The following is a 27,768-nucleotide window of genomic DNA, read 5'->3' as shown; positions in this document are numbered from 1 at the left end:
CTTGCAGCTTTAGTTACGATTACGCCCATAAGAACTAAGCAGCTGATTCCAAAAATTCTTATCCTATGCATGTGTTACGTTTCGTTTTTTATTGCCTGAAGGGAAGCAATTGCGATTGAAAGTTTCCTGTTGCACACACTCATACACAGGCACACACACGCTTGCTACATCATAGAGAGCGTATGAAAAACACACACTCACCTGTTCGAACAAGCCAGGAATGTTGCTTTTCCACAAAGTAGTCATGACACCTTCTTTGTGAATAAAAACACAAAGGCTCCACTTTTCATTTTGGAGATAATTTATTTGCACAAAAACATTACTTTCCCTTTATAAAATATCAAAAAAGAAATGCGTACATGTACCTATGGCCATAATCATATGAGAAATATGAATGGCCAGCAATAAAACAGGAAAGGTGGAGCAGGAAGTTGTGTTATATAGTGCGTTGCGAAAGTTAATGATGCAGAGTGATGACATCATCAGTGTGGTTGCTTGTCGGTGTGCGAGGCGTCCTGGAAGGACTGTAAGTCCTGCCCGATGTACTCTGATACTGTGGATCAAGAATGACAAAATGTGGTCATGATTTAATATTCTATATGCTTATAGTCAGTACAAAGTAATGCAAAGAAGTATTAGAGCTTCATTAAAAGTAAAATCATAATTCAGTGTGAGAAAAAAGTCATAATCACTGGAGGATATAGATTGTTTTGGGGTTTTTTTCAGGAAAAAGTACAAACAAGATTAACTTGAGGTTTGTTTTTTTTTGTTTTTTTAGAAAAAAAAGTTGCTTATCTGGGGCGTAATCTTACGTACATACTGTAGTTTTATTTTTGTCAGTAAAAGTTAGATTTTTAATGAGGAAAAAAGTTGTAATATATAAAGCTATATTGTCTAAGGGGAAAAGTCTTAATTTTCAAGGGGAACAAAGTCAGTCTTGCAAGAGTAACATTGTTTTTCAAGATAAAAAGTTACATTTTTGAGAATAAAGTTGTGTTATTTTTCAGGGGAAAAGTTCATAATCATAATCAAGTCGTATTATTTTGAGGACAAAGGTAATTTTTGTCTAGTAAAGCAAAGATTGACTCTTTTCCTTACAAAAAAAAATAGGTATTATATAAGTTGTAAAAAGATTACGAGAATAAAAATTATAATTAATTCATTAAGTAATTTTCTTTCAAGCATAAAGTTATATTTCTTCAAGCAAAAGTAATATGTATTTCACAGGAAAGAAGGTTTCGAGGTTATAATCTTAAAACTTTTCAAAATGTGTGAGCCGCGCGCACAGAAATGTCCCGCTTGAGTGAATTGATACCTATTCGACTGTTACTGTCTCTGATGCAGCAATTTTACAGAAACCGTGCAAAAGAGGTTACTGCCACTCAAATTATTGACGAAATTTAGCTAGCATGGGTATCTCAGTGTCTCGTTGTCGTACATTTAGTTTGAGGGCTTCGTACTCACCTTCCTCAAATGTGATGGGGTGCATGGTGGTGGAGCTGGTGAACTCCAGAGGGCACTCCTGAATCTTGGCATCCCTCTCATCCCTTTGACCCATTCCCAGAACCCTCCCCTGAGCGTCCCAGCTGCTCTCATAGTGGGAGTAAGGCGCTGAACACATGTCGTGGTAGGTGCTCAGATGTGTTGGGGGGGAGGGGCACATCTCCTGAGGATAAGCCGAGTACTGGGCATACGGTGGGGTCAGAACAGGAGGTAGAGGGGAGGTGGAGATGGGGCTGCCGGCTGGGAAAGGGCTAAGAGAAGAGGAGTGGGAGGGAGAGGGTGAGGAGGACAGGTAGGGTGAGTCGAGCCAGGGGGAAGGGGACGGTGGCTGGGGACCGCGGAGGTACAGAGGGGGGAGGAGCTCAGTGAAACCCAGCTCCAGGTTCTCAAAGCTGGGGTGATGCTCAGACACGGTGGGGCCCGTCCCCCCGGGCTCCTCCGTCACTGTGTCAGCGCCGTACTCCTCCTGGTAAGCCAGGGTGGTACACGGAGGAGAGTAGGTGGGTGGATAAGGGGGCAGGTGGAATCCCAGGCCCGTCTGCTCGTCTGTCATGGGGTCGCACCTCACGTTCATTCCGGACTGACCCCCCACCGAAGAGCACACCGCCCCTTCATGCTGGGACTCCAGAGGCGGTGCCTGGGATCGGGACAGCAGTGGGTCTTCTTCCTTAAACATGACTGCAGGAAAAACGACAACAAAATAGTGTAGCGCCTACTTTGTACTACAGCAACATTTAATGGTGTGAATACTAACTGGGGACATATTTGAAGCAATGAGTGCTGCTCCTTTTCCTCTTCCCATTGGAGACGAAAAGACTGACCGACACTGGATGAGTGATGGACAGGTCACAGTAGGGCGGCACCCTCGCGCACAGCAAACACTGGTGGGAGAAACATGTTGATGCTGAATGAAAAAATAACTCATCCATCCTTCCGCTTATCCTAGACTTCTTCTCCCCAGCCACTTCATCCAGCTCTTCCAGTGGTATTGTGAGGCTTTACCAGGGCGGCTGAGAGTCGAACGATTCTACTCTGTCGACGAACGATTCTACTCTGAACACCTCCCGGATGACTGAGTTTCTCACCCTATCTCTAAGGGAGTGCCCAGAATCCCTGCAGAGTGAACTTATTTTGCTTGCTTCTATCTGTGATCTTGTTCATTCAGTCATTAGCGCACAGGTTGGGATCATCTACAGTGGTGGGAGAAGAGAGATCTTAAAGACAGAAGCTGCGCAACAACTACCTCATTGCTGTTGTCACGGTCCACGTGAGCTTCCTCTTCCCACTGAAGTTTACCATCTGATCATTTGGAACACAGAGCAGGAATAAGAACAATCACCAGCTAGCCTAAAGTCACTGACTGATGACCACACTTGATCAACAACTTTCCATCATTTGTTGGGAAACTAAAAACAACAATGGAAACGATCCTGTGCTCACCTGTGCTTCTCTCCATAAAAACAACTCTGGAGATTGTCACGAAGTTGGTGCCGCTCAGCAGGAGCTCCTCGCCGCCCTCTACCGAACAGGAAGTGAGGCTGACTGACTCGATGACGGGCAGTTCCTGTGCTGACCGCTGGGCTGCAACCAGCGGAAGATCCAATCAAGCCCATGCGTTGCACCGCCATCCAGCAGCCACATGGGAGCGACCACTTACAGCATTCGATAGGCAGCGAGACCACCTGCAGGGCCAGAACCCGACCAGGGGGGGCAGCAGGGGGCGCCAGAGGGAGGTGGGTTCGGAAGACCAAGCGCACCCGCGTGTTCTTCCTCCCAACGTCAGTTTCGCCCTTCCTCAGCTCAATGTCAGAGTTCCTCAGCTTGAGAATCCCGGCGCAGTCGATTCTGTTGTGTTTGATGACGTGATCATCAGCCCTGTCATCTTCCAAACAGAACCTAGGTCTACTTACAGTGCAGTCATGTGGTTCTCCGGGTTGAGGGGGATATCCAGCACTTTTGTTCCCACCTGGATGCTCTCATGACTGGTGGTCCCCACCATTTTCCCTGTCACCCTGAAAAGAGAAAAAAAAAAACAACAACTTTGAGGGAGCGACTCAAGTCCATTCCTGTCACTTGGTTCTCTATTTAATTTTTGGTAATCTCCTATCAGAAGACTTTTGAGATCAGATCACCATCACCTTTCCAAAGCTTCCTAGTACCTGTGTATCTGATAAAAGGGGTGTGGCCTGATGGAGCGATCATCTGCGGTTCCGACAAAAACCTGGAGAGAAAGTGATTTCCTTTCGTTGTAGCCGAACAGCTGCAAAGAGAGACGGCGGTGAGAAATCAAACCAAAACTGAGACCAGCTTACGTTTCAAATATTAGGAGCCTAAACTATCCAAACGGTATGCTTTTGTGCTGTCGGTATCGACGCATGGTGTCCAGAGGCGCCGCTATTTGGGGCCCCCCTGAAAGAAAAAGCACTTTGGGGGCCATTTTGTCATGGGGTGTAGGTGGGCGAATGTATAGATGATGTTGTATAGGTAGAGCACACTGGCTGTGGGAAATTATTACTTTTATATCTCTCTGTGCCAGTGACGTAGAGTGACAGGAAGAACAATTATATGCTTCCATTCTGTGGCAGGAGGTACAATAAACCTGCATATTCACCATTCGCCATTCGTACAACATAAGTCATGGCTTTGTGTTTAATAAACAGGCGGAAATTTCACATTGAGTAAGTCAGTTCGTGAGTTAACTGAAACAGGATCATCATTATTTCATTATTCATACTTTTTGTGAAATGTTTGTTTGGTCATGTTCTATGAAATGTTTCTAATGCTAGGGCACCCAGGCTCAATAAAGGATGGGAAACACTACTCAAGAGGGCGACAGTCAAAGTTGACAACACTGCTTCCATGATACAACAGGCCCTGTCATTCAGTGGTCCTTAGTAACGTGACCACTTTGCCCCCCTTACGACGCCCCCTCGTGGTGACACCTTGACAACAGGATGCCCAGTCGGAATGGCCTTGACGGCTCCTCGGCTCCCCTCGGTCTCGTAGTGGGCTCGGTGGTGCGGACGGGGCTGCACCTCGATGCGTAGCTCGTACTGGTCAAACTGGGAAGGCAGGGGCCAGTCGAGCGGCGGGAGGGCATTGGACCTGCACGTTTGGATGACAAGGTTACACTGGCAATATATAAAGTACTTTATCAGACCCCTGAGGCTTCAACAACTGAAACCGAGCACTCAGGTGAAAGGTTCCTCCAGTTTACTCCTTACCTGAAGAGAGGACTGTGGGCGTTGCCTCGGGTCCGCCCCCAAGCCAGTGCAGGGGGTACCGAGAGGTAGTCCATACTCATTGAAGGGGGGTCTCTTCTGGTCTGCATGGTCTCTGGCTGTTGTGGCCCTGGGGCCTGCTCCTGATCCCTTGGAGACAACTGGTGGTGGTGGGGGGGAGGGGGTTGAATGTATTAGTCTCCCAGGTGGACTCAAAATGCAACTTGCTTTATTGTTGTTTTTTTTTAAAGTTGGATGGAGAGCCTCCAGACATAAGACATGCACCTTGAGGGGAATCAAGGGAGTCTTAGGGTTGAGTTAGGGTTTAGGGTTTCTACGTGGTTGATTTGGAGTTAATTAGGCACAGGGTTTGGGGATTGGGTTAGGGTTGGGACCGGGTGTGAGCTGGAGTTTAGGTTTAGGAAATCTACAACCATTTAATCATATGACACCAGTACCTGCTCCACAGATGTCTTCCTCGTTTTCTGTGGAACGCTGAGCTCACAGCTACCGGACGGAGCTTGTGACAGAGGGCCTGAGTCTCCCCCCTCCAGGCCCTGCAGCTCCTCGGAGTAACTCCCCCTTCGGGACGAGCAAGGGGACGCAAGGGGCGAGTTTCTCCGCTTCTTTCCGCCCGGAGAAGTTGGCCGCGAGGACGGTGAGAGCCCGAAATTGAGCGTGGCCTCGCTGAGCTCCTCCTCTTCCACCAGCAGAGAGTCACAGCTGGAGGCCGGACTCAACCAGCCACGGGACGAGGGGCTGGAGGCAGGGCTGGGACTGAGCGAGCCCGGGCACCTGTCTCGGTAGGTGAAGGGGTCCAGCAGCGGGAGGTAGAGACGCTCCTTGTCCCACCTACCTCCGCCCTCCACGTCCCAGGAGAGGGCGGATGCTGGCTCGTCTTCAGGCGAGATGGTGGTGATCTGGATGCTGGGACACTCCACCACGCAGGACTCTGAAACCTGACAGGTACTTTCTTTGACTCGTCCATTTTTATCCATTGAACTTATATTTCAAGTTTTCTGACCTGAACGGAGCGCGCCGGCAGGCTCTCGTAGGTGCCGCTGAATTCTCTAGCCAGCGCTCTCCGTGGAGGCGGGGAATGCATCCCGGCCCGCTGATTGGCCGAGGGTGGCGGGCTGGGGATGTTGACTGGGGAGAGCTCCACATGAGTAGTGGCACAGTGGCTGTCCGGAACTGATTGAAGAGCAACGTTAGAAAACACACTACAAACTATAGAACATTTGTGGCTTAAACGTTAAAATAAAGTGCTTATAGACTAATGTTCTATTTTTGGGGGGGGTTACAGTGTATATATATATATTCCACCCGCAATAAATAAAACCACGCCGTGACGACTGCCTTCGGTAGCATCCTGCATGAGAAAGCCTCATTATATGTCTATTGAATGTTGTAAACATCATTATGTGGCAAGTGTATCCATTTCCATCATAGTTAGCCATGCATTAATTTGACTTGGTTTGCTGGAATGTAATTGTTGCCATACGAGCGGCTCACGCGCAGTCTTTACCAAGGCCTTTTCAGTTCAAATGTGCATTTTGTATGCGTTCCAAAGGAAAATGTTCACATATTAGCCATAGACCATGCAGAAATAACCATTTCCGTGTACGTTTGGAGACATCGGTATTGTGCTACACTAACAAAGGGCTGAAGTTTGAAAGCTAACCAGCTAACAGCTAAAGTAACTCTGTCTAAGGCCTGCCGCACACTGCGATGCGGTTAAACCCGAATGGGCCGGATCATCGGATAAAAATGTGAGTTGCCGACTCACCCCTGCACATTGAGCAATTCGATATACATATGGACGCCATGAACAGCGAGCCTGTATAGGCGTTTGATGCTGTACACACAGTATATTGTTCTTTATCACATTTATTAAACCATAAAAAGATAGATTCATATTTAAGGAAGAAGCGGTTGCCGAGGACGTGGGCGAGAATGAACGCGAACAGTATTTTAAAAGAAGCTCCCATCCATTTGAACGTACCAGTGAGGTACGGACCGTGCGTGCACATTTTGCCCACAAGCTTTGCGTTTTCATTCACAGGCACATAAGAAATTATCAATGATTATTAGTTAAGTATTCTTGTAAAGCAATATTTGATACTTTATAGACTGTATTTAAAATGTATTTTTCGCCCGAGTGAAAACTGTTGTAACGGCGCACACCGGTGATTCAAATCTTAAATCGCCGCAAAACCTGTGGCCGACTGATTGGCCATTCATGAAAACGGTTGCCAAATCACGCACACTGTGCGACAATTCCGTTGAGTTAAGCTGTGTCGCTCAGTGTGCAGCTTCCTGTGCAGTAAATAGGTTCATTTTATTACGTTTTTAAAGTCATGTCAGTGCATAATGTTCACAAATTAGCCGAAATGTTCAACACAATGTGAAATAATAACAATAGCCGACAATGCGTTGAAATTAGCACGATGACCAATTAGCAGCCAGGTCGTGTCTGTCCATAATGATAATCAATTAGTGCTGCAATTAGCATGCCAACAGCTGTCTGATGTCATGTTATCGATCCAGCTCGCTCTCTAAACAAACAAAGATCTAAAAACATTTTAAAAATTTTTTTTCTGCCAATGTGCTACCATTACAGTCTGTTTACTATAGATAGCTGAAGGCAATTAAGAAAGTGTTTATATGCTGTTGCCTATGTTTTATATATTGCTGAACGCGACTCGGGACGTTGTGAGCCGGTGGGGAGGATACTTCGAAGACCTCCTCAATTCCACCGACACGCCTTCCCATGAGGGAGCAGAGTCTGGGTTCTCTGAGGCGGGCTTTCCTATCTCTGGGGTTGAGGTCACCGAGGTGGTTAAAAAGCTCCTCAGTGGCAAGGCCCCGGGGGTGGATGAGATTCACCCGGAGTTTCTAAAGGCTCTGGATGTTGTGGGAATGTCCTGGTTGACACGCCTCTGCAACATCGCGTGGACATTGGGGACAGTGCCTCTGGATTGGCAGACTGGGGTGGTCCCCCTTTTTAAGAAGGGGGACCAGAGTGTGTGTTCCAACTACAGGGGGATCACACTCCTCAGCCACCCTGGCAAGGTCTATTCAGGGGTGCTGGAGAGGAGGGTCCGTCGGGAAGTCGGATCTCAGATTCAGGAGGAGCAGTGTGGTTTTCGTCCTGGCCGTGGAACAGTGGACAAGCTCTACGCCCTCGGCAGGGTCTTCGACGGTGCATGGGAGTTCGCCCAACCAGTCTACATGTGTTTTGTGGACGTTCGACCGTGTGCCTCGGGGAGTCCTGTGGGGGGTGCTTCGGGAGTATGGGGTACCGAACCCTCTGACACGGGCTGTTCGGTCCCTGTACGACCGGAGTCAGAGTTTGGTCCGCATATCCGGCAGTAAGTTGGACTCGTTCCCGGTGAGGGTTGGACTCCGCCAAGGCTGCCCTTTGTCACCGATTCTGTTCAGAACATCTATGGACAGAATTTCCAGGCGCCGCCGAGGCGTACATGGGGTCTGGTTTGGTGGCCTCAGTATTGCCTTGCATCTCCTTTTTGCAGATGATGTGGTTCTGTTGGCTTCATCAAGCCATGATCTCCAACTCTCACTGGAGAAGTTCGCAGCCGAGTGTGAAGCGGCTGGGATGAGAATCAGCACCTCCAAATCTGAGACCATGGTCCTCAGTCGGAAAAGGGTGGCGTGCCCTCTCCAGGTGAGAGGATGAGATCCTGCCCCAAGTGGAGGAGTTCAAGTATCTAGGGGTCTTGTTCCCGAGTGAGGGAAGAATGGAACGGGAGATCGACAGGCGGATCGGTGCAGCGTCTGCAGTGATGCAGACTTTGTATCGATCCGTTGTGGTAAAGAAGGAGCTAAGCCGAAAGGCGAAGCTCTCAATTTAACGGTCAATCTACGTTCCTACCCTCACCTATGGTCACGAGCTGTGGGTCGTGACCAAAAGAACAAGATCCCGGATACAAGCGGCCGAAATGAGTTTCCTCCGCAGGGTGTCCGGCCTCTCCCTTAGAGAAACTCGATCATCCGTGAGGACCTCAGAGTAGAGTTGCTGCTCCTCCACATCAAGAGGAGCCAGATGAGGTGGCTGGGGCATCTGATTCGGATGCGTCCCGGACGTCTCCCTGGTGAGGTGTTTCGGGCATGTCCCACCAGGAGGAGGAGACCCCGGTGACGACCCAGGACACGCTGGAGAGACTACGTCTTTCGGCTGGCCTGGGAACGCCTCGGGATCCCCCCCGGAAGAGCTGGATGAAGTGGCTGGGGAGAGGCAAGTCTGGGCGTCCCTGCTAAAGCTACTGCCCCAGCGACCCGACCTCGGAGAAGCGGTAGAAAATGGATGGATGGATGGATGGAGGTTAAATCATAAAATGAACAAATGGTGAAAGTATAAAGTTGTTGCTCAACCCTCGCCTGCAACTAGAAAAGCTAACAGGAGCTATTTGGTGGAAATGATTTAATAGCACCAAAAAAAAAAAAAACGCCTCAAAATCTGGCTGCTCATGTCAAACTTGATTATATCAGATGATTCTAAATGTACCATAAATTATAAGGCCCTTTTCATAATTCCGCATAGTCATATGGAAAGCATTTATTCAATAGCTACCACTCACACACACGCACACAAACACACACACACACGCACACACACACATACCACCTTTTTTTGGCTCAGACAATAAAGACTCACAGCGCTCACGAAATGTTGAAATGTATTGTACGTTTGGATCACACAACGCCGCTTATTATCTTCTGCTAATGATGATTATTCGCACTGTAACTTCCTATCGTTTTGTTTTCTTTTTTGGGGGGGGGGAGTGGACACACAATAGCAACTCAATCAAGGTTGGGAAAAAAGCAAAATGTTTCCTGGCAACAACAATATTTCCAAGTCATTAAAGCTGCTGCAGTGCTGGAACATTGCAGTTAAAAAAAAGAAAGGAAAAATAAAATGCAGAAAATATATGAAAAAAGTGTTAAATTCTTTAAAGCATAAAATAAAAATATATAACCTGCCTGAAAAATACATTGAAATAAAAATGTGGCAAAAATAAATGCACAATGTTTTAATAAATAATAATCATAATAATAATCATAATTTAAAAAAGTAGATGCAAGGTAAAATACAAATTGAAACAAATTATAGAAATAAGTTTTAAAATGTAAAAATAGCTATCAATTCATACACAATACAGTAGGAGTCAATTTACACCGTACTAATGTAACCCATCTGACTAATTACTGCACTCCAAGGTACAGGGGCGCATCCAACACAGTCTGTTCTTGAACCATTCATTTGGATTTCAAAACAATTTCTCCCCATACAAAATAATAGAAATGGTAATACTGCGTTCAAGGGTCAGTCTGCTTCCGTCATAGAACCTGTGTACAACTTGTAAGTGTACAACTTTAATGACAAAAGCGTGATGTGAAGGAGAGTCGCAGAAGCGCCTTGAGCGTCTCATTGGTGGATGTTTGCTGAAATGACCTCTCACACGAAATCATGCATATTTTTGCAACTTTAGAGGTGTATTTATTTCTAGTTAAATTCCTAATTGTCAGACTTCAGGAGACATTGGACTTCCAACTGTACTGCAGTTTTCCGACTCAATCATTTGATGCTCGCTAAACTGAGCTCTTGCATGACATCATGCATGATTCAGATTTTTGGGTGACGTTGAAGCGAATTTTTCCTGTTTATTTTTTGCCAGAATTATGCTACTTCTGGGGATGTTCAACTTACTTTAGAGGTTGTTTCTTTGTCGGGTTTGAGGCTCGCTGAACTGAGCTCAGCATATATCGAAGTGAGTGGTGGCCTAATATTTTTGCTCCGGTATTTATGCATATCACAAAAGCTGGAAGCTGTGACCCAAAAACCCTAAAAGTGTGTTTGAGTGTGACACCTCCAGAGCTTCTCCCATATGCGGGGCCTCGATTTATTAGTTTAATTCGTTCAATGCCCACGCTCGTAACTCAAAATACTCGTATCTCAAATCTTTAGTCCCCATTGAAATGAATGGAAATGCTGTTAATCCATTCCAGTGCTAAAAAAAAAAAAAAAACACCAACAAAAAAAATGTTGTAACATGTTTTTTTAATAGGAAAATACTTATATTACTTGTAAAATCCCACACAAACAGCATAATTAAATAGAATCTAAATAATTAAACAGTGCTTCATGATATTTCAGTGGGCATTGTGCTGCTCAATCTGGTGTGCACATCTTGGCCACCAGGGGGCAGACATACCACAGAAATTTGATGACGAGCTCAAGCAGCAGTTTGGCAAAAAATCTTCAGGAAAGAGGCTTCAAGCCATTTATTGCCACTCGCAGTCGAACCTTACTGTCAAACTAAACACAAAACACAGAGAATTATCTGCTGTGTATTTAAAACAACCACATAGCTTTGCTTTAGATTAGTCCCATTAGCTTAATGCATACAAACTATCCAAAATGCCGTTGACAGGCTGACGAATAGCGTCGGTGTTGCAGTCATAACTCTTTAATCAACAGATATTTGAACACAAACGGTGGAGCATCACATGTCGGCGGATGATATAACAATAAACAGGCATACTGTATATTCTTTATCCTCTGCAAAGAAAGACTAATATTGCTGCAACTTACTGGCCGTCTCCATGTCTATCCATATAACTGTATTACACAGCCCCCAGGTTGCCATGGTGCACAAGTAAAGAAGGATATATTCTATCATTATGCTATCACTGTATGCTTTTAGAAAGTACAATACTGTATGATAGAGTGCTACTTTTTTGTAAGCCTGGATCAGATTGATGGCACTTCCATTCATTTCAATGGGGAAAGATAATTTGAGATACGAGTGTGGTCACGGAACGAATTAAACTTGTATCTCAAGGCACCACTGTGTGTATGTGTGTGTGTCGGGGAGGGGGGGGGACGTGTGGAGGTTCCTTCCCACATGGCAGTTGTTAACTCGCATGCACGCCTGATTAGAACCACATTGAGTCTGCATGCACACACACATGTAAAGTCTACCACACACACACACACGCACGAACGCACGCACATACATGCACGCATGTTCCCATGCATGTTAGACCTGACTGACCCACACTGGTGCTGCTGTCAGAGGGCTCCACGGAGCGGGAGCCGGAAACCTCCTCCTCCGGCCGCAGCACGTCCTCCTCGAACACCAGCTTGAACTCGAACTCGCCTTCCTCCCAGCCGGAGCCCGGCGCGGCCCCCATCGGCGAGGAGTGCTCCCAAAAAAAAAAAAAAACGTTTTTTTCTTCTGAGGAGTAGGGGGGGGGGGGGGGGGGGGGGGCTCTCTTCTCTTTAAGTGCGCGTCATGACGCAAACCACCTTCACTCTTGGAAGAACTTTCCACTCGTCTTCTTCAAACTTGATGCCTCGTGTTTACAAAAGTTTTTTTTGTGTGTCTTTCCCAGTCAGTCTTTTCTGTCATCCTCACGCTACACAGAAGAAGAAGAAGAGGAGGAGGAGGAGGAGAAGGAAGAGGAGGAGGGGGGAAAAGAAGTTGATGAAATATTTTTGTCGTCCTTTACCCTTAATTGCCTCTGGGTGGGTTCTGCAGCGCCGTCGCTCGGTCCCCATAGGGTCACCCTGCCTGTCAATCATCACAACCGCCCGCCCCCTTTACCCCCACTCCCCTCACATCCTCTCCTCCTCCTCCTCTCATCAACTTTGCCGTGTGACCACCACGGCCCTGAATGCATCACTCCCCCCCCTTTTTTGGCTGTCGTTCTTCCTTCGCCGCCCCTTTCCGTCCCCCTCCTTCCTTCCTTCTTCTTCTTCTTCTTCTTCTTCTTCTTCTTCTTCTTCTTCTCCCCCATTCCCACTTTATGAGCCCCTCTGCCTCCCTCCCCTCCTTTCCTCTCCGTCAGAGGTCTGGTTCTCATTATCCGCTGCAGTCTGTCTGAGTCAGGAGACGAAAAACTTAAACAAACACCCCTCTCTCCGGCTCAGACCAGCTCCCCGGCCCCAGCCCCCTCGCCACTCGGGAATCATCGGGAATCACGTCGGAGCTACTTGAGGGGGTCTCGCTGGCTTGCCGACACGCCCAAAAAGCGGCATGACTGTTGGGCCTAAGGGTGTTTTAAAATGCACTATTATTTGCAACAATGGCGTCCATTAATCAATGACAAAAACTCAAATGTCTCACAATTTTGCATCACCCATTTGTCTAGTATTCGAGCTGTGTCCGAAAAATCCCTGGACTGTTGTCATAAAATATATATTTCCTATCCAAACTACAAGTTTTTGCCTTCAAAGTAATCCTCCTGGAGTCTTATGTCGAACGCACTCCTTGAAGGATTCTTCCAGGATCCTCCGCAGCTCCGTCGAATCTTGATGTCACTCAAGTCTGGAAAACAGTTCCCCTTGTTGAACCTCTTGAACTTGGAAAAGAGGGGGCCGGGGGGGGGGGGGGGGGGGGGGGGGGGAAATCACATGGACCCAGGTCAGGTTTAGTCTAGTCTAGTCTAGTCTAGACAGGTCAGGGCACTTTTTTGTGGGTCTACTTATGCTATTAAGATTCATGTTGCTTAGGGAAACTAGCTTTGAGGAGGCGGGGAATATGGCGACAGTTCACAGAGTCTACCTTTGGAGGAACCCCAGAAATGGCCTGAATAGCCCTAAAATAACCGCTTCAAGTCAAAATGGCTGACTTACGGTGTCTTTTCAGTCATGGGTTCTTGAGTCTTTTTTTTTTTTTTGTGGGGCTATTCACGATAGACATTTTTTTTTCGGCATAACGTTTTGTGGTGCTGCTCGTGGTAGACATTGCTTTTAAAATTCATGTCGCTAGGTGGAAAAAGCCAGCAAAATTTTAATTGTGTGTGGTTATTTTTTTTGGCAAGTCAATCGCTGCCATGGTTCCTCCACATACAATAAAAAAAAAAATTGAGCATCTGTCTGACATATGGGGTTCAAATTTTGAAGCAATCGGACAACTGCTCTACACAAGTTCAATTGAAGGACCGGAAATGGCCAAAATGACCCTAAAATGGCCACTTCAAATCAAAATGGCAGACTTCCTGTGTCTTTTAAGGAATGCCTTGTGAGACTTTTTTGTGGCTCTACTCATGATAGACTTTGCTATTAAATATTTATGTTGCCATGGGAAACTGTCGGGCGGCGTGGAAGACGACTGGTTAGCATGTGTGCCTCCCAGTTCTGATGATCCGGGTTCAAATCCGGCCTCGCCTGGGTGGAGTTTGCATGTTCTCCCCGTGACTTTGTGGGTTTTCCTCCCACTCCCCAAAAACATGCATGGTAGGTGAATTGAAGACTAAATTGCCCATAGGTGTGAATGTGAGTGTGAATGGTTGTTTGTTTCTAGCATCTTGGATTAGAGATCATTCAAAACAAATTCAAATCCTTCCTAGGACATAAAATAATCCCTGAGTGTTTGACGACGATCCGCTGCGAACTGTGATTGAGTTTACAATAACTGTGTCCGTCCTCTCAGTTCAAAATGAATTCTTCTTGCTCTGTGGAAAAACACAGTAATATCTAACAAGATTTGCAGGAAATTTTGCTTGAGATTTGAGGTAGAGTGCTGCAGAAAAACATGCCCTGATATGACGTTTTTCTCATTTTGTAGGAAATTTTACTTAATTCCTAAGTGAACATATGGCATCTCCTTTTTGCAAAAAAAAAAAAAGGCACCCCATTTTGTAGGAAATCATACCACTGAATTCTTATGGGAATTAGCAATTTTCTATACAGAAAAGTGTATTAAATTTTTGCTGCATCCCCTTTCTACAAAAAAAATAATAAGGCATAACACTTTGTAAGAAATCCCATTCAATTCTCATGTTTGTGGGTTATTTTCCACAAAAAAATATATATATATATATTACATTTTGTTGTAAAGCCCACAAAATGATCACGAGAATGGGTCCTTTTCTAAAAAAAAAAAAAAAAAAAAAAAATGTAAAATATATATATATATATATATATATATATATATTATTTTTATTTTTTTTTTATATATATATATATATTTGAAGGAAATCCTACTATATTCTCATGAGACTGGGTCCTTCTTTACTAAAAACAAAAACAGCTTCACATTTCGTGGGAAATTCTACTAAATTCTTACGCGAACATTCGGCAACACATTTTGTAGGAAAACGTTGCATCCCTGGCAAAAAAGAAAGAATCTCACAATTTGTTGGAAATCCCACTAAAATCTCATGAGAATGTGTTTTTCTACTTATCAGTGTTACATTTTGAAGGAAATACTATTAAATTCTCAGGAGAAGTGACCCTTTTTTTTTTTTTTTTTTTTTTTATAGAAAATGCAACAAATTGTCAAGAGAACTTCTTAAAAAAGTATGTTACATTTTTAGCAAATCCTACCAAATTCTCAAAAATTTGCTTTTGTTATGCCACATCCCCTTTAGGCAAAAATAGAAAAGAACGTCACATTTTAGAGGAAATCATACTGAATTTGTAAGAGAACATTCTGCATGCTCTTTCTGCAAACTAAAAATGGCATCATTATTTGTAGGCCATCCAATGAAATTCCAATGAAAATGGACCCTTTCTACTAACCAGTGTGTTACATTTTGTTGACAATACAGTACTACTAAAGAGTACGTCCTGGAAAGCGTGAAATAATCAGTTGACTGGGAAACGAGGACATGGACTCATTTAAGCATGGGGCTGGACGCAATGTAACCTATCCAAAGTGGAAAGTTTGTTTGACATTTTGCCGTGAAAGAAAGCAAGAATTAAAAAAAATATCTCAAATGATCTTTTGTCAGCTGATGACAGATAAAATGGTGTATTTGCTCTCATGAACAAAAATACGTCTTTTCAGATGTGGAGCGAGGTTTCCATCATTTATTCAAATGCGTGGATGTGATGATTGTCCCCAAGGCTGATACTGAGACAACTTTGTGCTTTGTCCTTGTCTTTGGCAAGTGTCGCCCCCAGGTGGCGGACCACGTGAACTTGTTCCCAATGTGAATGGCGCGCATGATACAACGGGCCAAATGTAAGCCACGCACTCCTTTCAACGTCATTCCGTTTTTATTGGAAATCCTACTCAATTCTTACGACCCTTTTTCTACCATATCATTTTGGCCTTTTTTTAAATCATGGGTCCCTCAAAGACAAACTCCTGAGAGAGAGAGAGAGAGAGAGAGAAGTCGTAATAGTAAAGGGGATTTTGTAAGATTTTCTAATAAAAAATGAAAGCGATATAATTAATAATTCATTAATTAATGTTTTTAAAACTATATTTTTTCAAGCTGGCATTTAGCAATTTTTTTTAAAAAGTCAAGTAAAAACATTTTTAGGAAGTCATATTTCAGTATTTAATTTCAGATTTCAAATGGTTTTTTTTGTCTCATTGCTTTTGAAATTTTTATTTTTTTTAAAGAAATTAAAACGGCGTATTTTTAAGGGGGGGAAAGTCACTCTTTTTAGGGAGAACATTTTTTTGTTGTATTTGTTAGGAAAAAAGTAAAAGAATACAGATTTTTTCATTATTATTGAAAAAGATCGTTTTTAGAAAAAAAATACATGAGAATTTTTTAAGTCATTTTTCAGGAAAAAATGCATTTTTAATGGCCTTTTTTTTGTCGAAAAAAGCCATGTTTTTCTTAAAGAATAAACATTATTTTAGAAAAAAAAAATCACATTTATTTTGTCTCAAAAACAACATTTTTTTAGGGAAAATACACGATTTTTAGGGAAAGTCATATTTTTGAAGAAGTCTTTTTTTAGTAAATAGTCTTCAAAAAAATCTGACCATTGTAAAAGAAAAAAAGAGATTGATTCGGAATTCTTTTTTCTTTTTTTTGCCATTTGAGTGTGGCCCTCCGTGTGAACGTTTGTCTCTCAACATTCACGGAATACAGTCTGTTCTGAAAAACATTTGACCTCTTTTGCTCCGTTGAAGTGTACAACACAATCACAATTTACCATCATCCTATTGTTTGACACGAGCACAACTGAGCATGTGCTCGTTCTTCACTATTCATACCTTCCTGTTGACAGTAGCCATCAACACATGGCCCCGCCCACTTCGTCTCACTGGCAGCTGTACTGTGACAGCTGGGAATCCACTGGGCAGTTGCTGGTGGAAAGCCGGCATCACCCCGACAGGACGTTGATTTTTCCGGAGGAAAAGTTCTAACTGTTGATCGGAGAACATGACAACTGAGGTGGGGGGTGGGGGGTGGGGGTTACATTGTCTTGCAATGATGCAGACCCTTTTCAACTCAAAAAGAAGATTAATTTCTGTAGGAAATCTTACTCAATTCCTGTGAGAATAGCTCTCTCGTCTACTCAAATCCTGCTAAATTCTAGCGATAGAACAATAGTTTTTTTCAGGGTCGATATTAGTAGTCAGGGAGGCCGATAAACAATAATTGGAGCCGATATTCATTTTGCGATAAAAAGGGAAATATTGCCTTCAAAATTTGAAGGAATAAAAACTCCAACACTTGACTTCATTTACATACATCACATGGCCTTTTCTACTTAAAATGGTTAGGGTTATATATATTGTAGGAAATCCTACTAAATTCCTATGAGAACGTGGCCTATTTTAATTACGTAAAACTAAATTAGGCAAGAAAGTGTGTTTAAATACGTGTTTTCTTTATTGAAATGCAAAAAAAAAAAAAAAAAAAAAAGGTTACATTGTCTTGCAATGATGCGGTGGGCACGCTGCAAAACACAAAAATGGCAGAATACAAAAAGTATTAGTTTAAAAAAAATAGCCTTCCAAAACCAACAGAGCCTTTGACGACGTGACAAATAGCATTTAAGTGTGTACGAAGATATGTTGTGCACATATACAGTGTACATATACATATGTGTCTACTTTTGTTAAATCCACACAAATTCCGCATATATATATCGTAACTTGCAAGTATGTGTTCCCCCCCCTGTACAATAGAAATCATTAAACATCAAGTCGCTTGTTCATTTTAGTGATGCATCGCTTCAAGTAAAACAAAAACAAAACATTTTTAATTTTCTGCTGATTAGTGACGTTCATAATGCTAGGAAATAATATCAATACTCTACTGTTTACATGCACATCCTCTCCAGCTTATGTCAATGTGGACTAAAGGAATGACGGTTTTATTTGTGTTTTTGAACTTCATATGCATGCTCTGCTTCACACTCTTTTGGGTCCTTCAACACATGGACACAAAGCGGACATGGAAACATAGAACCATATATCCGCCCGCCCGCCCGCCCCCCCCCCCCCAACCCCAAAGACCCCGCCCACAACAACCTCATTAGTCAGACGATAAGCGAAATCAAATTTGGCAGGCTTGTGGAGTCTTTCATGACATTACAGCGGAACCTCTGAAAGGGGACATTTTACGTCGCAGTTTTAAGTGCAAAAAGCCACATGCTTATTATCACAATTATCTAAGAATTTGACGGCCTCAAATGGGTCCGCATACTACATTTTGTCCAATTTACCAGTACATATTTCATTTCCTGTTCTACACTTATCGCGACATTTCTCCTCTCTTTGCCATGGTAACCTCCTATGCTGAAATCACAAAGCTAGCAAACGGTGATTGTTTCTTTGGATGTAAACATTTTTTTTCCCCCTCCCCATTTCCTGTTATATGGTTATCATTACGTTTTTCCTCTTTGGCATCACTGGTAACCATCTGTAGTAAAAAAAAAAATAATAATAATGATAATAATAATAAGGCACTTGTGAGGTTTTTGTTTTGGATAATCACTAGGCTAAAGTCTCACTTAATTTGCTGACGAAGCACTTTTTTTCAATCATTACGTGTTTCGTCTTTACCCTTTTTTAACGTAAAAATACAACAACATAGAAACGGCAGAGAAAACAACAAATCCACTATACTTTCTGACGTTGCGCATTTTGAGGCAAATATTTCCTGAAAATTACATTTGAACTCCATATTGTATGAGTGCACCTTGCTGAGTCACTTAGTTGTGAAACTCTTCTTCGTTTTTGGTCTGTATGGCTGTATTTTACTGCCCCTAGTGGCCAAGTCACACATACCCGGAAGAGCACAATGTGGGATTGGAACGCATTAATGGCATTCTCTTCATTTGAATGGGGAAAGATGATTTGAGATACAAACGTTTTGACTTGCAAGCGTGGTCAAGGAACCAATTAATCTTGCAAGTCAAGTGCCCTATGTTTCATGAAAATTTCTTCTGAACGCTGAAATTTGTACTGTTCCGCCTTGGAAGTTCCGTTATACATGCATTTTTGAAGACAATTCGGAGTCGAGTTAAGATTCCCGACCCGCAAGCCGCCAAATTTCACTTTGCCGGAATCTCAAACGCTGACGAACACCAAGCGGGCAGAGTAGATGAGGTCAGCCAGGTAGAGGACGAAGTTGACAGCCGTGAGCACGGCCACCGCCATCAGCTTGTCCCACACGCACAACCCCTGCGTGATGCTGCAGTTGGGCGGCCGCTGCTTGCTGCCGCCGTGCTTGGGGTCGAAGTTGAAGATGGGCCAGACGATTGTGGCCGACAGGTAGAGCACCACGGCCAGCAGGGCGTAGCCGGACAGGAAGCGAGCAAAGGGGAACGGCAGGCAGCCGGTGCACTCGCCCACGCACAGGACGATGATGGCGGCGGACAGGATGAAGCAGATGCAGTAGACGGACATGCAGTACTTGAGGGCGTCGTGGCGGTCGTACACCACCGGGTCGCTGATGAACACGAAGATGATACACGCCACGAAGGTCTCGCACACCTTGAGCAGGCCCGGGGCGGTGGCCATGTAGCCGGCCACCTCGCCCGGCCTCGCCTTACTGATGCTCACCTCGCTCATGTAGGCGATGGTGGCCAGGCAGGAGAAGACGGTGGAAACGATGCGGTAGTCGCGCACCTCGCTGGGCCCCATGGAGCCCTTCAGGTAGTACAGGGGGAAGATGATAGACGCCGACAGGCACAGCAGGGCGGCGTAGCAGGCGAACGTGATGGGGAAGTTCTTCCAGGAGACGGGCGCTCTGGTCTGCAGGCCGAACAGCTCCACCAGGAGCACCAGAACGGTGCCGGCGAAGCTGAAGGCCCAGCAGAAGATGCACCAGTCGCCCGTGCCATGGTACAGACGCCCGCCGTGGACCGCCACCGAGAAGGCCACGCAGGAGAAGATCAGCGCTGCCAGACGCGTCCACAGGAGCGGGGTAGAGTGCAGGACGATTGCCATGTTGACGCTTGGTCGCCTCGCTCGTAGACAAATCTGAAGAACATGAGAAGGATTTATGAGGGTTTAAGCTTTTGAGCAGTCTCCCACAAATAGCGGGCCATAGGGACGCATAGCAAAAATTTGCGAGGAATTGACGACCCCACACCTCCAAAATTGTTCAAACACTCAAGTCTTTAATCATCTTTCCCCATTGAAATGAAAGGAAATGGCATTAATCTATCACAAACATCTAAAAAATAAAATGTTTAAAAGCACTACAATATTGTACTAAAAAACATAAATAGTTGAGTTTACTGCCATCCCACAGTGTTCGTATCTCAATTAGTTTTTCTCGCCAGTCAAAGCAAATAAAAAAAATTTTTTAAAAAAAGATGAAATAGCGCAACTGGACCACATGAGGGCGATGGTTTGCAAGCTTGACATAACTTTACTGGGGGGGTGCGCACACACACACAAGGGAGTTATTGTGTTTCCAGCCCTAATAATGACTCCTCTGTGCCGGACACATTTACATCTGCTTGAATAATCTGCTGAGAACAGGCTTTCCCCCCCCCCCCCTCCCCATTTCTCACTTCTTTCCAGCCTGATTTTTACTGCTGTAGTCTGCAAGTCATTCCTGCTGCTCGGAGACTTGGCTGGTCTCTCTCCGACATTCCATCCGTGTTCTCGTCCTCCGCGGACGTGACGTGGGACGGCGCCCCCCCTCCCCACTGTGTAGCTGTTATCGACCAATTCAGACCTGTTTTTTTTTTTTTTTTTTGGAAATCCCACTGTTACATGCTTGATGCATTCGACTCATCACTCACATTTATCGACAGGAACCAAAAAAAGGAGGGGGGGGGGTAGGTTTTTGGGTGTCGGCTTTGAAGTTTCCACCTTCACTCAACACCTGGAGCACAACTGGCGCCCCACGAGACATAACACACTTGCCACGCGACTAAGGGAAGCCCACAGTAACTTACAGTCTCCACCTCTACATGGCAGCTGTTGTATTATTTTCAAATATTACTAATATGTGCTCCTTTTTTTTTTTTCTTTTTTTTTTTTAAACATGTCTGTTTAGGCATCTATTTAGTTCTACTATTCCCCATTATTACTCACCAAAATATAAATGTTCTCCAATTTTGGATAAAACGAAGTCTTATGCAATATGCTCTATTCATAAACTGTATTCAAATACAATTCCTCCAATTTTTGAATAAATCTAAATCCTGTGCTCTATTCTTATGTGTGTTATTATTGCAAACACTGTACCGTACTGTGTTTGTGCATTTTATCTAATATTCCCCACTTCTCTCGCCCCAAAAAATGTATTCCTACATTTTGGATAAAACTAAACCCTATTGATAATTGTACTATTTATGACGTGTCAAAATCCATGTCTGTTATTAGGAATCTGGTTATTTCTATTCCCTACTTGGCTTACCCCAAAAAAAAATAATAATAATACTTCCACTAAAATGGATCATGTGCTCCATTCGTGTTTGAGGATCTAGTTTTTCTAAAGTCCCCCACTTCATTGGCCTGTCGACATGTCAAAAAAACATCTGTGTTTAGGCGTCTATTGTTTTCTAATATTCCCATCATTTCTTTCAACTGAAAATAGAATTCCTCCAATTTGGATAAATCATAATAATTAATAAATAAGTCATGTCCTCTATTTGTATTTGTGCCAGTTATATCACGTCTTGTGTTGAGGCATCCACTTCTAAGTTCTGTTCTCTATTCATCTGTGTTATTCCTAATATTCACCCTTTCTCGCTCAAAAATGAAATCCCTCCAATTTGAATCCATTTTTTTATAACGTGATCCCCACGTCTACCGCAACCAAACGATGACTATCGCTGCAAAAAATAGCCTGTTTTTGCTGAAAAGGAGCCAACGTTAGTAGCGCCATGTGGAACGCTAGTAGTAAAAAGTCCAAAATTGCAGATGCGCGCCACGCCCAACAACTTTGGGAGAGCCGCCTCTTCCCGCTACTCCACCCGACAATGTCATAAAATAAGACAGCGGCCAGCTGCTTGCCTTTAGATTTATAGTCAACGAGTTCCACTTATAAAAATGTAATTTCCCCTGAACGATGTCATCCTTTCCAAGCCCGCCTGATGTGTTTATATCACCATAGGAGACACACATTCAAATGGTTTTATTGTGGGGTGGGGGGGGGGGGGGTGGCATAAAATGTATTTGTCCATTTTACTTCCATTCCGATCAATGTCAGCAAAGGCCTGATTGTCGGCTGTCTCTAAAAGATTACCCTGTGGTCTGGCGCTGTGTCAAGAGGGATTTTTCCTCCGCTATCTGCTGTAAATATTTAACCTCGTTTTTACTCATGATAGCAAATCTGTGTGTGTGTGGTCAGCACCGACGTTGGCTCAGTCCAAAGACTCTCGTGATTTGAGGCAGGACACTTAGTATGGAATGTGGAGAAGTGGTTATGCGTGTTGTGTTATATTGGTCATCTTGAGTACACCACACACTCCAAGAGTAAGCAAGAAGACAGAACAAACGTGCATTTTTCCCTCGTCGTGTTGGGTCTCTAAAATTATACAAATCGGTTAAAAAATCTACAGTACAGTGTCTTAACATTTACGATTGTCAGACCCAAATGTTTACTGAGCGCATCAGGAAGGAAAAATCCCTCTTAACATACCCCACACCACAGGATAATCGCTCCTGCAGGATACTCTTCAGACTTTATAGAATCAGCCCTTGTCTAACTGTGATCGGAAGGGGTGTAAAAAATTGGTCTCATTATCAATTATGTCCTTATTCCGATTTACCTTTCTCTCACACTCGTTTGCCTCACTTTCTCTAGTGTTTCTCTCCATTTTTACATTTTCATGAATATTGAACATGTTTAACATTTACGATGGTAGGCCTGGACCGTTATAACGAGCAGGGGAAGAAAAATCACTCTTAATACACCTCACAACACAGGATAATCACTATTGATAATTCTTTTTAAGACATCAGAGAATCGTGCCTTTGGTGACTTTGATTGGAAAGGGAGTGGAGACGGGGGATATGCAAATTCACCCCAATTATCAATATGTGCGTATCGTTCTTTTGTTGGATTCTGTTGCATTTTACGAGCACATCGAAGGACAAAAAAAATCCATCTTTACACACCCTTCACCACAGCATCATCGTTCAGGGTAATCATTTGATATTCGGGCCTTTGCTGATTTTGATCGGAAGGGTGTGAAAAACGCTCAAATTTATTACTAGATGTGCCCCACTTCATTGGCTACCAATTTGTTTCACATCGCAATCAGGGAATCCACGGCTTGGCCCTACTCAGTGTTCACCACACACGTAAGGATTTGCCATTGTAAATATTGCACGGGTTCAACATTTACGATTACTGACCCCGTGTGTTTTCAGAGCAGATCGGCAAGGAAAGATCCCTCTTTACACATCCCACACCGCACGATAATCACTCATGATCATCTTTAAGAGACATCCAACAACTGAGCCTTTGATCGGAATGGCAGAAAAATGCTCTAATTCAGCCTGATTATTGGTATGCGCGTACCCCACTTTAACTCACTTGCATTTGATTTAGATGAGGTTTTATTCGATGAGCGGTTCAGAAAATGGTTGAATGGATGGATGGCTGGATAACTTTCAGTCAATCAATAACTTCAGAAAACTAAATAAGGATGAAGCCAATCGAAAAGGTGTGGAGAGGGTCTAGCTTTGAGTGTAAAAGAGTAAGTATTTATAGTTGGACGCTATTCCAGGGGGTATCTGGGGATTGCTTATCTTGTATTATAGGCCTTTCTCAGTGAATGCATCTCTCCGCATTCACATGTGGTACCTCTTGGGAATTTCTACATTCTTAACTAGCGGCCTACTGGGAGACAGGCAAGATTTTAAGAGGCATAAAATAAAGAGAAGAAGAACACTGAAAGAAGCATTTGGAGCACACCGTCCATCCGTCCTCTTTCCCCCCCCCCCCCCCCTCCCGCAGATATCCATCACGCGCTTGGCTTCACGTTGCACTAGCCTCGTACTCCCCAGAGACGCTTAGAAACAGATGGAATAGGCCTTGTTTACATTAGCCGCCATTAACGGCAGAGGAGGTATGAAGGCGAAGGAGGTGAAGGAAGGAGGGCGGAGGGTGTTAGGGAGATGGGCAGGGTTGGAAGGGAGGAACCTGGGGAAGCCCTGAGCTCGGGCCACATGAACGACACACACACACACACACAGACACACACAAACTTGAAGGCCAGCGATGGAGTGGAATAGCAGAGCAGTGAGTCACCGCGGGGCCCCCTTCCCCTTTCACCACCCACATTATTCCATGTGTTTAAAAAAAATAACTTACTGATGTGTTCCAGATGGCAGTCTGGCTCCCCAACTTTTTTTTTTGTCCCTCACTTTCTCCAACTTCTTCCCTTGTTGGTGTTCCTTCACTCCCCCTCCCCTTCCTTTTACCCTCCCTTTTCCCAGCTCAAAGAGCAATTACACGTCATGTAAAAGAGTTTCCAAATATCTTGCAGGGTTGAGGTTGGGGTGGGGGGGGGGGGGAAAGTGGCTTTTCCACTGTACCGCATGGAAAACATGAGAGGAAAACACACCGATACTCAGGGGTGGTGGTAGGGGTGTGTGTGGGGGGCGGGGGGCTACTTCCCCAAAATGGACAAGGGCTGAAAATAGTGCATGCAGGGACGGACGGGGACGGCAAAACAGGACGTGACCCCACCCCCGCCACTCCTGACCGATGTCGTCATGAGTTGAGTTGCCACGGCGACCCTCGGCTAACATGATTGCATCGTCTAATTCGCTTACGCGCAAACGCCCGCTCCGTAGGCCAAAAGCAGGAAAGAAACAGAGGACGGAGCTGAATGGGCATTTGGGAGACCAGACTAAATAAATCATTCAGTGGGACAAAGTCCACTGGCTTTTTTTTTTCCTTCTTATTCTTCTTTAGAGGAAAAAATAAGCAACAAGGGAAAATGCTTGTTTTGCTGTTGTATAGTACAGTTTACAGTAAGGTTAGGATTAGGGTTAGAGTTAGGGTGTAGAGATGTAGTGTTAGGATTGGAAATAGGCTAAGGGATAAATCATGTTTAGGGATAGGAATAGGCATGGGGATAAGATTGGGGATTAGGGTTAGAGGTCACGTAATGATTAGGGTACAACTAGAGTAGGATTAGAGTTAAGAAATGAAAGCTCCATCCCAAAGGGTAGAATAGGCACAGGCAAAGATTTTCTGATTGCGAACATGTCATAGTTTTTTTTTTCAAATATATATGATAAAAAAAATAAGTTTGAAAGACAAAAAAAAATGACTAAAAAAATGTCATAAAAAATATATCCAGTATACAGTGGTGCCTTAAGGAAAACCCTTGTATCTCAAATCATCTTTCAACACTGAAATGAATGGAAATGCAATGAATCCATTCCATCCCCCCAAAGAACACCAACCTTTGTTTTTATCTGATCATTTTCTCTCAACAGCATTGTACTCTACAAAGCGCACAGTGATAACAATTTCTCTCCACATAACCAGCAAAGACGGACAACGCGAGCACAAAACCACAACCGTACCTAATATTTTTGGTTGTGTCCGAAATCGTTCACTCACTCACTCCTCTCTACCTCTCTCCCCCCCCCCCCCATGTTAATGACGTCACAAATGTCGCACGATAACAACGCAGGCTGATGCGGTGGGTAAAAAAAGAAAAATGCTGCATTATTAAAACGTACTGTGACTGTACATCACTATAAAAATGCCAACAATCGAAGCTTTGTTAAAGTTACATTTCTATGAAAAATTCACTCATCCTGCCGTTCTTCTACTTCTTCTCTGAAGACGCAATGCATTGTGGTATATCACGACTTTGTGAGTGACCATCGTTTGGTCACCACTTTTTGCTGTGCCGTGTGGGAAATTTCGAGTGCACTATATAGGACGCTGAATTTGATCACTAACCATTCGGACACCACTACAAAATGGCGGTTGGTTGGTGAAATGGTTAGTGAGCGATTTCGGACACAGCGTTTGTCTTTCCTTCTTCTTCTCCTTCTTCTGTGCTGTTGATTGGCGGTTGGCAAACCAGCTCAATGGTGAATTAGCGCCACCAACTGATATTGTGCTTCCGCTGCAGGGAAACCAATGTCAATTGACCGTGGCCGGATGATGTTTTCTTCCACCATCGAGCTGTGGGGGCCTCAGGCGCAGATTTTTTGGGTCGTATCTCAAAACATTAAAATAGGCCAAGTAACAGCTCGTATCTCAAGGCACCACTGCATATAAAAATGAAGAAACTAAAATAAATTTAAAAGTGGCCTGAATTTCCACCCAAAAAAGGAAAACAAGTATCCCCCTTTTTTGGGAAGCTTAAATACATTTCCTCATTGTTTGAAAAAGATTTTGTCCCTCAAGATTTTATATGGATTCAGTTAGTGAGGTGGGGGTGAAGATGGCTTAGTGTTGGGTTAGTCAGTGGTAGGTGTTGTTAGGGTGAGGAAGGGGGGGTAGAGTTAGTAAGGGGAAAGGTCAGAAAGGGTCAAGGGTGGTGAAGGTTAGGGTTAGTGGATTGGGATTAGTGTTAAAAAGGGCTAAATGATTAGGGTTTAGGGTTAAGATTAGGGACGGGAATAAATTAGGGTTAGGATTTATTGGGTAGCTAACCCTAGTGGTTTGTTATTGTTCTCCAACCATGAAGTTACATTCTATTTGTAAAGCATCTTTAGCTGTGCTTTGGGGGCCCAATCGGAGGTTCATTCATTAAGACCAGTGCAGTGGAGGTGGGTGTGACGCCTGCCGCGCCCTGCAGCCGCCACACCTACACACACACACACACACACACACACACACACGTATCCCTGTGTAAACATCCACAAAAGACCTTTTTCTATTTTCTCTAATATGACTGTAAACGGGCAAAGAAGAAGAAAATCACAAAAGTATCATCTTCACTCACAAATGACTCCCTGCACATTTGAACCAAAAACGCGCATGTAAATAAACACAAAAATGCCTTATTTCCTTTTTTTTTCCCCACGCAGAAAATACATTTTCACCATACAAGAAAACACAAAAACAAGTCACAACTTATTTTTGTTTTCAACTTCCAGCCTCTTTCCAGACTATAAACATGTTCCTTTAAAGGGAAAAGCACATATTTGTACAAGATACAACAAGTTCTTTACCTCGTGTGCTCAGCTGTAGTGTCTCACGCAAACATCCAGCGGCGGAGAGCCTCTCACACACACAGAGAAGGGAGCGAAAGAGAGCGACCGGAGAAGACTCCCACTTGACTTCCTTGCCAGCTCCCTCCCCGCCCAGACCTCCAAATTAGGCATCGAATGTCTGCGCACCGTTATTCACATCTGTATATGCCACACCTCCCTCTAACCTACTCCTACTCATCAACATCATCATCCCCCTCCCTGGTCACCATGGAGATGGTGACACACACACACACACACACACACACACACACAATGTGGTGCAAAAAGTTCACCACGTGTGCTACTTTTAGTACAGTAATGGCTTTTTTTCCACATTTATTTTTCTTGTAAATCCATGACGACATGAGACACTCACCGGACACTTCATTAGGTACACCCACGTCGTGTAATCCTGGGGTGGGCAAACTTTTGTGATCCTGGGCCACATTTTATTTTTAAGATTGACACATGGGCCAGGCCATTCATATATGAGGTTAAAAAGATTTGATAATGGGTATTTTAAATTTTTATAAAATATTTGGGATAATAATAATTTTAAATTGTTATTATTTCTAATTCATTTTATATCATAAATTAACATTTGATATATATTGGTAAAAATTTTTATTTTACTCATAACTTTTGATTTTCTTATTCACAACAAATAAATTCAACAA

At 43.9% G+C, this 27,768-nt stretch overlaps 2 protein-coding genes and 1 long non-coding RNA gene across 5 annotated transcripts; 1 reads left to right on the top strand and 2 right to left on the bottom strand.

Annotated features, from left to right (window-relative positions):
* Positions 1-283: 283 nt before the first annotated feature.
* nfatc4 (nuclear factor of activated T cells 4) lies at positions 284-12,015 on the bottom strand. 3 transcript variants are annotated; one of them, XM_061798656.1, is made up of 13 exons: positions 11,804-12,015; positions 5,749-5,918; positions 5,183-5,683; positions 4,728-4,885; positions 4,446-4,608; positions 3,663-3,763; positions 3,414-3,515; positions 3,161-3,348; positions 2,944-3,084; positions 2,747-2,802; positions 2,258-2,384; positions 1,465-2,181; positions 284-553 (listed from the first exon to the last, which is right to left on the bottom strand). In XM_061798656.1, exons 1-13 carry the CDS (start codon positions 11,940-11,942, stop codon positions 483-485), a joined length of 2,634 nt encoding a protein of 877 aa, XP_061654640.1. In that variant the 5' UTR covers positions 11,943-12,015; the 3' UTR covers positions 284-482. The 3 variants fall into 3 exon arrangements, with proteins under 3 accessions (XP_061654640.1, XP_061654641.1, XP_061654642.1); XM_061798657.1 differs by having other exon boundaries at positions 11,810-12,015; XM_061798658.1 differs by lacking the exon at positions 11,804-12,015 and adding an exon at positions 10,456-11,782.
* LOC133489509 (uncharacterized) lies at positions 5,562-21,282 on the top strand. Its single transcript, XR_009791942.1, has 3 exons — positions 5,562-5,690; positions 15,649-15,721; positions 20,486-21,282. It is a non-coding gene; the product is annotated as an uncharacterized LOC133489509 (long non-coding RNA).
* On the bottom strand, positions 17,314-27,224 carry LOC133489507 (myeloid-associated differentiation marker homolog). Its single transcript, XM_061798662.1, has 2 exons — positions 27,071-27,224; positions 17,314-19,936 (listed from the first exon to the last, which is right to left on the bottom strand). Exon 2 carries the CDS (start codon positions 19,901-19,903, stop codon positions 19,022-19,024), a length of 882 nt encoding a protein of 293 aa, XP_061654646.1. The 5' UTR covers positions 19,904-19,936; positions 27,071-27,224; the 3' UTR covers positions 17,314-19,021.
* Positions 27,225-27,768: the final 544 nt, after the last annotated feature.

This window comes from Phyllopteryx taeniolatus, chromosome 14 (genome assembly GCF_024500385.1).
Source record: "Phyllopteryx taeniolatus isolate TA_2022b chromosome 14, UOR_Ptae_1.2, whole genome shotgun sequence".
In the NCBI taxonomy this organism is placed as follows: Eukaryota; Metazoa; Chordata; class Actinopteri; order Syngnathiformes; family Syngnathidae; genus Phyllopteryx; species Phyllopteryx taeniolatus.
Note: the sequence above shows the minus strand (reverse complement) of the source record. Positions and strands in the feature narration are given on the sequence as shown.